Source organism: Gymnodraco acuticeps, unplaced genomic scaffold, assembly GCF_902827175.1.
Source record: "Gymnodraco acuticeps unplaced genomic scaffold, fGymAcu1.1, whole genome shotgun sequence".
NCBI classification, from domain to species: Eukaryota; Metazoa; Chordata; class Actinopteri; order Perciformes; family Bathydraconidae; genus Gymnodraco; species Gymnodraco acuticeps.
In genome coordinates, this window is record NW_022989995.1 from 110,085 (window position 1) to 122,786 (window position 12,702).

General features: G+C 42.2%; 1 protein-coding gene across 1 annotated transcript; it reads right to left on the reverse strand.

Annotated features, from left to right (window-relative positions):
• Positions 1 to 7,538: 7,538 nt before the first annotated feature.
• On the reverse strand, positions 7,539 to 9,826 carry LOC117544075. Its single transcript, XM_034212861.1, has 3 exons — positions 9,812 to 9,826; positions 9,141 to 9,342; positions 7,539 to 8,504 (listed from the first exon to the last, which is right to left on the reverse strand). Exons 1-3 carry the CDS (start codon positions 9,824 to 9,826, stop codon positions 7,909 to 7,911), a joined length of 813 nt encoding a protein of 270 aa, XP_034068752.1. The 3' UTR covers positions 7,539 to 7,908.
• Between the last annotated feature and the right edge of the window lie 2,876 nt (positions 9,827 to 12,702).

A 12,702-nucleotide genomic window follows, 5' to 3' on the forward strand; every position in this document is an offset into this window, starting at 1 on the left:
ATCATCTGTCGCTTAGTGACAGGTTTTGGCAGAGCAGCCAATGATGCAATACGCTTATCTGAAAGCGCTTTCCCCTCTCCTGAAATGACATGACCCAAAAATGTAACTGTTCTTTGTACATATTGGAGTTTTGACAAACTGGCCTTGTGGCCCTGTGAGGTGTTTTAACAAGGAAATGGTATCAGCTCCACACTGTTCTGGAGAGAGGCCAACCTTTCACAATGCCTGGTTGTACACAGTAGGAGATTCACGTTCACAAACGTGTGAATGTGTAAGGTTTACCTTTATATTCAAATGCGAACCAAAATTGACTGTCTTTGTGTACAGGAACACTGAAAAATGCATTTGAGAGGTCTTATGACAGTAACAAAATGCTGGAACTTGGGAAATAATCAGATAAGGATTTAGTACGAGCGGGCATGCCCAGCTGCATTTACTGTAAATCCTGGACAAATCTCCACTCGTCAGGAGGTTTTGTCTCTGATCTTTTTGACAGGAAACACCGGAGTGCGTACCGGAATCGTTACACGGAATAATTACCCCTTGTTTAAGCAGAGAGGTAAACACTGGCCGAATGCCATCAACAGCTTCACGTTTCAATGGGTACGGGGGTTGATTTGAACGGAACGTGGACATTAACCCTACGTCATATCTGTGAGCTGCCCAGAGTGAGTATGGCACATCTGAAAGCGTGGCAGGAAGCTCAGAGATATGAGAATTACCTCATCATCCTCAACCAACAGCAATGTGCGCAGAACGGCTACGTTCGTGCACATTTTCATCATAATATACGTCACGTAGAGTACATGACATATTCTGTGTGTGTAGGTGCCCAATCAGTGACTGACTCCCAATCTTTAACGATTGGACCCAAATCCCTCTATCTATCAGTGGGGCCCCTGGCTAGTGAAATGTGTGGACCGCCCCTGGGATTTGACACAGTTTGTGTTGTGTGGGTGTGAGTGCAACAGGAACCAGCACTGCGCAGCAAACTCTAATACATAGTTTTTAAGCATGAGCTCATCATTCACACATTCTAACAGAAAAACTCTCATCATATGTAGAGTTATATTTGTATTTATTCATGTTAGCAAACTATGGATAAGCTTAAAATGGGAATAATTTGGGTAAAACTGTGAGCTGCATTTGGGGCCTGTTGACATGTGTTTTTGAGGACAAAGGAAGATGGGGGAAGGTGAGAGCATGTCCTGATTTGCATTCAACTTAGAACGAGCTACAGTGGTTGTGATATTAAGAGAGGTCCCTTGGGTTTCTCTGGTGGTTATCAACAGTAGCAGTTAAGTGAATACTGTTCAAACAATACCTGTGTTTGTGTTTTATATTGATTTCTCTGTTTTATCCTTTCATAAATGTAAGGACTACAAATGGCTATAAACATTCTGGGCTGGTTGGAGTAAACAGGGTTTTATGGCTCTGTGGGGGAGGTGTAGGTATGCAGGCCTTGAGACCTTTTGTTGGAAAGTGAGCCTGTTTGGTTTCCTGCTGCGTTTCCTGCTGCGTTGCGTCTCCCAATGAGATGACCTGAAAAGATGACCAGCTGACCTAACACCAAACCCCTCCTTCTTACTCTGGTATATATCCGGTGGATCCCTGGCGGTCGGCCTCTTCTTCACATGCTGCCCTCGGGTGAAAGTAGCTTTGCAGTATGCGGACTAGAGCAGGAGTAAGCCGGCATTACTCCTTAAGCATTGCAATATAACTGTAATATATCATGTTGTATTGTAATGATTGTATTGCATTGTCATATTGCCATTAAAGTAGATTATTGTTAACGGTTACTTTGTAGATATGGATTCCTTCCTGTATTATAACCAGCTTCATAGGAACGCGCGGAGATTTGAAAAGCGGACCAGTTATCCCTTTAAATCTCCAACAAAATGGTGACCCGACGTCTAGAGATAACGAAGCTGAGGAAGAATTCAGACGCTTTCAAACATCTCAGACAATCAGCAGGACTCTGCAACTTTGCAAATAAGGTAAGCAGACGATGAAAGTCGCCTGTCTGTAATTGGATACGCTAAAACTTTAGGATTGTCTGTAGGCGTTTCACAGTGTTTTTATAGTTTAAATGGAATATACAATGCATATTTTACTATGTTAGGAAAGTTATATACAAAACGTAAACGTGGATCGACAGGTAGACGAAAGTCCTGCGTGACGTAAATAGAGCAGTTTGGCGCGGATCTGCAGGTGTTTATTCCTGAGTGGCGTAGAAATGGTGCAGTTTGTGTGAATGCGAGGTTTGAATCCTGCACGGCAAAACCTGAAAACTCGACATATCAGATCGAGTCGCCGTTTAAAACTGGGGTTTAAATAACAGACCAATGCTAAAAGCTTAAAGCCAGAGGTCTGTTATATATTAAACCAAGGTAGAGCGTTTCCCTTTGTCTGGAAACTTCTGCTGCTGCCATCTAGTGGCTGAAAGGGGGTATCACACCCTTGAAATTTCTGCTGCTGCCATCTAGTGGCTGAAAGGGGGTATCACACCCTTGAAACTTATGCGAGCTTAGAGTTTAATCATTACATTGCTGGCCGGTATTGAAGACGGGAAGCACGTTCCCAGTATATTAATTATAACTGATTTTGGTAAACTGGTACAAAACAATAAGGGATTGAACATTTTTTACAACGACAGCACCAGGAGATGAGTAAACTCAAGAATCTGTAGAGTGTAAATACATTGTGCAAAACACATTTTACACTCGAACTGTTTGCAAATGTAGACAATATAAATAAATGTTCAGAAAGAAGACATAGGCCTACACTTGATTCAAATGTCATTACTGTGATCCGATTGGTGTGCTCTGCAGGTTTACTATTGTTCGAAGTAACAGTGGGATTTAAAATGAGAGAAGATATGGAGATGTTCTTTCATAGTGTGTGGAATATGTGATGCTGGAAACATGTAAGTATTTCAGAGTTGTGTTGGGTAAATATGTAACAATGGATGAAACAATTTTTGGAGTGAGTTTTTGTAATATCATAAGTAGACATTAATTATGTTGTTTAGATGGCATTTAACAACTAAGACAGATAGTATGATTAGAAAGAGACAGAGTGGAAAGGGTTGGATTTATTTAACATCAGTGTGCTAGACTTCTTATAGGTAATGTGTACCGGGACCTGGACTCCCCCTCTGAGTTAGAAAGGCTTTGATCCCGACCCTCCAAGCAGACAACGAGACCTAACCCAACAGGAGACTCCTCCTTCTCCATCGTACAGACAGAGAACCAGAGCTGAACCAACAACAACAACAAGACTACATCAAGACTGCAGCCAGAACTATCTCCACCTGTGGCATCCAGAACCAAACCAGCATGCTGACATACAGAGAGATACTCTCATCAGCCCCTCAGACAGGACATGAGAGCAGAATCCGCCCTCCATAAAAACAGCAGAGAGACTGTAAAGGAGGAGTGCAACAACAGTGGCATGATGGGGCTGCAGATGTGACTGGGCCAATGGCTGCCTACAAAAGTTACAGCGGATGGATTCAACAGCTGATGGACTGAAGAGAAGACAGAATCAGAGGAGTTGGCATGGTCGATTAGAAGTGCGGAGGCCGGGGTCACGGCTTGAGAAAACCAGGGGAGGAGAAAAGGAGAACGGGAATGAGTGAGTTACACATAAACACACTTATTCACGAAACGCACATTTAAATAACTTGAATTAACTTCATAAATACGTAAAGACAGAAAGATTTATTAATCATTTGGTAAATTAAAAATAGCAGTAAAGAGGAAACTATTAAAGTAAAATGATAATCATCCTAAAACACACTGACAGAGTAGAACCATATTCTTCAATATTTTCATCATGTTAACAATTCATTCTTTAAGACATTTTTATTCACGTGTGAATAAAGTAGTGATCTCATTGGTTACAATATTGATCACCATTAAAAGGATAGTTTTAGGAACCACTCTATAGGACAAATCTTTGTTTGTATTAATGGCTAGTGCCAAGCCACATATTAAATTCCAATCTAAAGTGTTGATTTCACCATTGTGGCATAGTTATTACCAGACTTCGGTTTTAAATCCTTGATAAAGGAGGGAGTAATTGTTGCATGTTCGGACACCCAAGGTTCCACACACTGCTAAAGAGTTTAACATCGTTTTTTAAGTAGACCAGAATTATAATGAGCTATGAAATGCAGAGCGACACAGATCCTAGTAATGTTTTGACTCAAGATAATAGTTATTGTACACAAGTTTCTGAAATAGATCATTAGACATTTTAATTAGTAGTGGTACTCGAAGGAAGTGAGTTTTGTACCAAGTTTCAGGAAAAGTGGGAGGCGGAAGTCCCAATGACAAGTGAGAATCATCTTGAAAATTATAGTTGAAATCGTGACATATTTTTGTAGACAAAGGATACTGGCCTATGCTGAAATGTCAAAGTCTCTGCAGAGCACGACACATGGCCAAAAAGACGGAGACCAACTGACCTTTGACCCTGACCGACAGTGTAACTTGACAAGGCACTGTGGATGACTGACTCTGGGGTGGACCTGACCAAACTTGACATGACAACCAGACAGTGTGAGTGTGAATGAATGCCGGCATGTGATCAGTGTAACTGCATGATTCTAAAACAATAACTAACCAAGCATGTTTTTGGACTAACATATTATTTTGGAGCTCCAAGGGAAACGAGAGGTTTCCTAAAAATTCCACAAAAAGGGGAAACCGCACATGTGATATTTTCCTCTCACATGAGTTGGCGGTTTGCAAATGTAAAACTACAATCTGAAGATTCTGTTTCTTTTAGGCCTGAAGGACGGAGAGGAACACTTCTTTTCACTGAAGTGTTCACTGTGGAAATAATGATAATAATGTTCGTTATGTTCCTAACCAATTACCTGACAGTTTTTGTTCCCCTCCCATTACAGGGTTTTGTTACACATGATTTCATGTGTAAAAGGGGGGAGTGAGTATAATGTATAAATGTCAACATGGCTGTAAAATTCACAATTTAAATTTTTCTTTTAAGGATTGACAGAAACCTTCCGCCCCAACCCAGATGTTCAAACTGAGCATTGAATGTAATTAACCTGCTCCATATCTGGGGATAAGATACTGTTTGATGAATGTTGAGATGTTTCTAAATATTGATTTGAATTATAACAGGTAACACAGAAGCAGTGGTCAAGGGGCTACTGTGAAACCGAAGAAGTTGACCTGTGATAATGAAACAATTTTGTAATATTTTAACAGACATTAGAGTAACTGAGGTTTGAATGTAGAAAGAACATATTACAGTTAAAGCTAAAACATAGTAATGTAATGAGACAGAATTTAATTTAGACAACATCATGTAACTAGCCTGGTAAAGAAGTAAGAGCCATATACTTTATTATTTAGGTCATTATGGGGATATACATTTCATCTAAATTTATAATAGAAAGACATTTGATGACAGTTTGTTGGAATTCTGTATTCATTTTTTCAGCGTGATAATATCTAAGCACTGACAGGTAAAAGCAGTATCACCAGGAAATCATTCACTTTGTTAGCATCGTGATTTTGGTTGTTTTTGAATCCATAACATTAGTGTGTTTCTTTGCCAGAAACATTAGCAGTTCATATTAGATTTGGATTTTAAATAGGATTTCATTTAAAAATAAACACGGATGCTTGTCAGAAATTCAGAGCTATTGAAATATGTTATTTAGTTTACCTAAAGATGTTGAGGTTCTTATTTAGTTGGCACAATCCAAGTATTAAGATTCTGAAGCTGCACTGGCAGATAGGAGGTCTACAATTAATTTGGAAAACCTGTTCACAGACGGCTGTTGTTTCAAGACACCCCACCAACAGGCTCCAAGTGGGTCAAAACAGCTGAGCGTAGGCTTGAGGGAGTTGTATCAGATTTCTCCACACAGGTCACTGGCGCCAAAAGGGGGACCCGAGAAGCACGAGGACAAAGTGGCTCAACCCCAGGCTCTCCGACCCCGACCGAGTGACCCAGCGGACCTCTTATGCCGTCTGCCTGGGAGAAAAGGGGGACAGCTCGTACCACGGGAGCCAGTGTGCGGCGGGGAAACCACCTGCTAGGACCAGGGGACGACATCAGGACGGACGTGGCCCTGGCAGACGTGGACTACTCGGAAGCAGCAGACTGGAGGAGCAGGACCCTGGAGACATCCTTACAGCAGACGACCCGGGAGGCATCATCAGCGGGCCGGAGAAGGAGGACCCTGGAGACATCTCTACAGCATCGACCCGGAAGCCGCCATCAGCGGGCCGGAGGACGAGGAGGAGGAAGACATCTCTCTAGCAGGCAGCCCAGAAGCTGCCGTCAGCGGATTGGGAGACAAAGACACGGCAAGCCAGGACGGCACAGGGAACTTGTCGAGGCAGCAGAGGAGTCTACTTCGCTCTGATCAGTTCTACCCGTGAAGGGAAAGCTGCATCTCCCCCTCCCTATTAGCTGTCCTTGTGGGCTATTCCTCCGGGGGGGGGGGGCTGATGATTCTAGCACTCAGCTACCCCCTCATGGTTCCTTCACTGCCATGGAAAGAGGTGTTCGGTCTCCATGAAGGTTTCAAGTACTCTGAATACCAGCTTCGGATGGATTTACGGACACAGTAGAAAAGAATGACCGTGGGTATATTTCAAAATGCCTTGTCTAAGTTTATCTCTGGAGAAGGAGATAAAAAGGGGGATTTGTAGAGTTATATTTGTATTTATTCATGTTAGCAAACTATGGATAAGCTTAAAATGGGAATAATTTGGGTAAAACTGTGAGCTGCATTTGGGGCCTGTTGACATGTGTTTTTGAGGACAAAGGAAGATGGGGGAAGGTGAGAGCATGTCCTGATTTGCATTCAACTTAGAACGAGCTACAGTGGTTGTGATATTAAGAGAGGTCCCTTGGGTTTCTCTGGTGGTTATCAACAGTAGCAGTTAAGTGAATACTGTTCAAACAATACCTGTGTTTGTGTTTTATATTGATTTCTCTGTTTTATCCTTTCATAAATGTAAGGACTACAAATGGCTATAAACATTCTGGGCTGGTTGGAGTAAACAGGGTTTTATGGCTCTGTGGGGGAGGTGTAGGTATGCAGGCCTTGAGACCTTTTGTTGGAAAGTGAGCCTGTTTGGTTTCCTGCTGCGTTTCCTGCTGCGTTGCGTCTCCCAATGAGATGACCTGAAAAGATGACCAGCTGACCTAACACCAAACCCCTCCTTCTTACTCTGGTATATATCCGGTGGATCCCTGGCGGTCGGCCTCTTCTTCACATGCTGCCCTCGGGTGAAAGTAGCTTTGCAGTATGCGGACTAGAGCAGGAGTAAGCCGGCATTACTCCTTAAGCATTGCAATATAACTGTAATATATCATGTTGTATTGTAATGATTGTATTGCATTGTCATATTGCCATTAAAGTAGATTATTGTTAACGGTTACTTTGTAGATATGGATTCCTTCCTGTATTATAACCAGCTTCATAGGAACGCGCGGAGATTTGAAAAGCGGACCAGTTATCCCTTTAAATCTCCAACACATAGCATTTACACGGATCATCAACAACGTTAGCAGTACAATGCAAATGAGAAGCCTCCGTGAACACAGCAGGTGGAAAAACACGTTGATCAGTCAAACGCAACAACGCCTGAGAATCAGGATATGTCAGCAGCCATTGATACACATTCACCAGTTCTTTATCATCAAATGCCAGTTTTTGAACCATCGTAGGAGATGGCTGCCGGACTTTAAGACCCTCATTTGTGGAAAAATGAGGTCCAAGCCGAACTGGAGAATCAGATCTCTGCCCAGTAAATGTATTGGGCAGACAGATGATAAAAGAAAACTGTGTTTGACTGATGTGGGAAATGGATGACTATCATCACCGTTATCTCCACTCTGAAGTGATACAAAAACTTATCCTTTACAGTCACCCCAGCCGCTCCTATTGAGTGAAGTTGGGATGTGTGTGTGTGTGTGTGTGTGTGTCACTTCCCTGTTCAGATGCTGCTGGCTGAATTTCCGTCTCGCTCGATCGGGCCCCTTCCTCCCCATCTGGTGTAGGTCAGTCTGATTGTGAATGGCCCCGTCCTTGCTGTCCCTCTCTGCCTCCACTCTGTGTTCTGTGAGCAGTCCCATAATCCAATGCTCAACACTGCCACACTTGAAACATCTTTCGTCAAATGAAGGTCTTACTTCTCGTCCTCTGCCTCGGAAAACCTCTTCTGCCTCTCCCTCGGTATTGTGACCGGCCATCATTCTGCGTAGCTTGCGCTGTGTCTGTGAGTCCGTTGAGAAAGGCATTATCTGAGGTGTGTTGCCCCATCGGGATTGTTTATCCCGCTGTTGTCCCCATCTACTTGGGGCTGATGGGGGTGGCGAGCTTGAAGTTGACGGACTGCATGGCTGGGGCTTGTAGTGGCGGTGGAGGTGGTTGAGGTGGGCCAACCGGATTGCCAGGGTTGTACCCCGGGGGAGGGAAGGATACCCAGTCGAGGAGAGGTCATTCAGGCCTGCAATGGAAGAACACAGAGATGTCTGGGGTTTACATGGTTTTGGAAATAATTTATTTTCCTTCTTTTCTTCACATTCATCTTCAACCTTAATATTTTCTTTAATGCCCAAGGCCAATTGCCTTCTTTCACTCCCCAGTATTATAAACACTTTCTGTGAGTGTCCAGTTTTCTATAAGTCTTTTACTTTAACTTTATTTTTACCCTTTATTCCATCTTCATGTTCTTGTAATTTATTCTTTAGGTTCTTGATTTTGTATTTACTCAAAAACCCTCCCTTTGGAAATCCGAACATTTCCGTCCAGATATTTAATTTAGACAGACTGTTTTCACCATTTCTGCTCGCATGACATCCACAATCGGACCCTCAGGAGGGTGTACAAGTCCCCTACCTGCTTTGCTCCCAAAACAAAGTCTTCAAGTGTTACCAAAACACCCCGTGTTACCAAAACACTATTTTTTCATCCGTCGATGATGTGATATTTGTTCCTCAGTACAAATCACACAAAGACTGATCGTAAACCCAGGCTACGATATATTGGATATCCCAAATATCCTTTCGAGCAGTCCCTCTCATAAATGTCATGGAGTTTAATTACGTTTAACTTTAAACAATTTAGACACTGTACATCTCACCGAGTATTGAAAGCCTTTTGAGTTCGTTGGATCTCGTGAAGTCAATCGTTTCCACCCCCGGCGCTGGTCCTCTCGTCCCGTACGGTTTCTGTCGAGGTAAAGGAGGATCCGAGGATCCTGGAGCCGGCCACCACCAGCGTCCGTAGGTGTCCCCAATCGAACTTGCAGAGACCCTGCTCGCAGCGCCAATTGTTATGGAAATCTAAGCCCCAACACACTGGAGAGTACAAGTCAGAGTGATCAAAAACAAATAAATGGTGAATCAGACAGAGTTGTCTTTCTGGTTATTTATTTGAAGCTTCAAATACATAGATACAATAAAAATATAAAGACACAGGTCCCACAGAGTATATGATAGTCTGCAGGAGTGTGCGCAAATATAATAGGAAAGCAAAGCTTATATGCAGCAAAGAGTGGGAAGTGCAGAAATCTGTCTTCACACGGTCATATTGTTATTAGACACCTGGCCTTGAGCTGTAGAAGTTCTCGTGTGACTTTGTGTGAGTCTCAACCCAGTAGCCAAAACAGCTCTGTGGCCTTGAAGTAGAGTAGATAGAGGAAAACAGCACATCTCAGGAAATGAGAAGCATTTGGTTTAAACATATCAGGATATAATAAAAATGTCCACTACAGTACAAGGTTTTAGTTCCACAATATCACCAAACATCTACTCTGGGATACGGCATTCTAGACTGTCATTTCTGGGAGAAGATTTTGGTCAGTTACAACAGTTGTAGAATTTCATCACTTAAAAGTTCCTACTTGGTGGCTTTGGGTGGTCTGTTCTAATGCAGTGATAAAGTCCCTAAAATGGTGTGAAAACCAGTGGAATATCAATAACTCATTATACTCATTTATCTTCAATTCTGGTCTCCTTGAAGAACCATGCTAACCCCTTTAACAGTGTGTGGAACCTTGGGTGCCCGAGCATGTGATAATTAGTTCAATTCAGGAATGTTCACTTATGGCAGATATGTTTCTCCTTTAAATAACATCTCTAAATGTCAGGTCATCACTGATTAAATGGATGAGCATTAGGAGCTGGTGGCACTTGTCTTTTAAAACTCATACTCTGGTGCTGTGCGCTCCCTCTGAAGCTGCAAGTAAGATTTAAAACATCTGCAGGGTGGGTTGAGCAACCCCTTCTCCCTGAATGATATTTGTTGTCAAAAATATGCACCATTAAAATGAGTGATCCAAGGCCCCGCATGTATTACTCCCAATTGTACTAGTTTTTCAGAATTAAAATGTTCAATCGCTCTTTGCCTAGTGTCTTTTTTAAAACTCTACATCTTGGACGACAAACAAATGTTGTTTCCACCTTAACAGTTCTCCTATGGTAATAATCATGCTACAATGGTGAAACCAATACTCTATATTGGAATACTTTCTTTGGCTTGGTTCCAGCTCTACCTTTAACATTTTCCATACAAATAAAGATTTGTCTGCCTTTATAGAGTGGTTATTAAAACTATCCCTTTAAACTGTAGATCTATATTGTAACAAATTAAATCTTCCCCAAATTCACACATGAATAAGAATCTCTTAAAGAATAATTTGTTTATATGATGAAAAGATTGAATAATATGTTCTACCCTCAGTGTGGTTATGTGTAAACTCACTCACTCCCGTTTTCCTTCTCTCCCCCTCTGGTTGTCAAGCCACGACCCCCTCACGTTCTGCTGGCCCATGCCAACTCCTCTGGTTCTGTCTTCTCCTCCATCCTGTCTTCTCCTCAGTCCATCCGCTCTTGGATCCTCCCGCTGTAACTCTTTTCAGTGGCCCAACTGCTTTGCATTTCATCTCCTCCTTTTCAGTCTCTACGCTGTTGCATGGAGTGGTGTATTCTGCTCTCATGTCCCACACTCTGCTCTTGTGCCAAATCTCGTGGCTCAGTTTGGAACTTCATGTCCTGTCTGAGCGACCGATGAGAGTTTGCCTCTTTGTCAGCATGCTGGTTTGGTTCTGGATGCCTCAGGTGGAGATGGTTCTGGATGCCTCAGGTGGAGATGGTTCTGGATGCCTCAGGTCGTTGTTGTCTCAGCTTTGGTTCTCTGTATGTTCGATGAAGGAGGAGGAGGAGTCTCCTGTGGTGAGGTCATTTGTCTGAAGATGGGGTTGTAGCATTCTGACAGGCAGAGAGAGAGAGATCTCGGGACGCATTACCTATAGTTAATTCTAACACACTGAGGTAAATTAAATCCAAACCTTTCCACTCTATGTTCCTAATCTTACTATCTGTCTTAGATGTTAAATGTCATCTAAACCCAATTAATGTCTACTAATGGTTGTGCCATATCCCTAAACATTGTTTCCACCCACTGTAACATGGCTACTCCAAATAACTCTTTCAGGAAACCATCTTCTTCCATAAACTGAAATACCTACATGTTTCAAGCACCACATATTTCACACACTATAAAAGAACGTCCCCATATTTTCTCCATTATTTTAAATCTCACTGTTATTTAGAACATAAGTAACTTTTGTGACTGGACATATTATATCTGCAATGTCGCCACAATCAAACAAAGCTGTACTTGTGGGTTAGTAGCCTGTTTCTACTGTAATCATTTTCAATAATTGTGCTCAGGTCACCGGTCGGTTGTCCATAAACTTAACAGGGGTGTTTCTGGCACAGACTAAAACATGGATCCAGTGTATTTGGAGATTCCCCTAATCTGTAAATCCTCATCACTGATTATCCCGATCACTTAAACCCATCTCATCATTTGATACAAGAACTGCATATATGGGGGGTGAATCATCTTGATTGTAAACGCCTCACCTTTGGGACCGAGTATTTCTAACTCCTCCTCTTGTTGCTCAGCTGATCTTTTGGCTCTGGGGATAAGTGAAAGTCTCTGAAACACAGCTGGAGTTTTGTTAGTGATGTGGGCATTCTCTATGAGTGGACTAATGGATCCATGTCTTACTTGATATTGTACTCCCCATCCAACCAGAAAGGTGCCAAGTGTAATGAGCACAATCAACAATGCTATTCTGACTCTTATCCCTAGGGGACCCCACAATAGCTTTGGCTTTGTTCTTGACATCATCTCTATTTCTCCCTGGTTGTGTCAGTTACAGAATTTAAATAATGAGTACTATAATAACGTATACACAAATTGGACTCTTTTTCAGATGTAAAACAAAAAATAGGTTTTCACTTTAGTGTACTATCTATAAAAATCTATAGACAATTCGTCTTTTGAGCTGTTTCTATCTTTATCTTATTTCTATTTATTGTTTTGTTCCAGCTCTGCCAAATCAGTCCTAACTCCCAATAATGTTCTGGAAGTTGCTAGTGAAGGGTGACAATGTGTGAGGTGGTGTCAATTTGCTCCTTTTTCATTCACTTTTAACCGGAGCGCGTGTGAAGTTCGTTACAACTTCTCACTGTTCCGTCCACCGGGGATCAACTCACTGTCTTTTGTGAACTTTCACCCTCACCCAATCACCTGGCCGAACAGGAGTCTCTTCTGGTGTCTCGTCTGGTATCTCTGTAGCTTTCCTAGCCTGTGTAGACAAAACTTGGATAATATTACTCAGAGTTCTGACA

What these genes read in the sequence shown, in the direction of transcription:
- LOC117544075 (XM_034212861.1), bottom strand. An exon ending in CAAAAGGCTTTCAATACTCG is followed by an intron (nt 8,505 to 9,140) that starts GTGAGATGTACA and finishes CTTCCATTGCAG; the next exon opens with GCCTGAATGACCTCTCCTCG.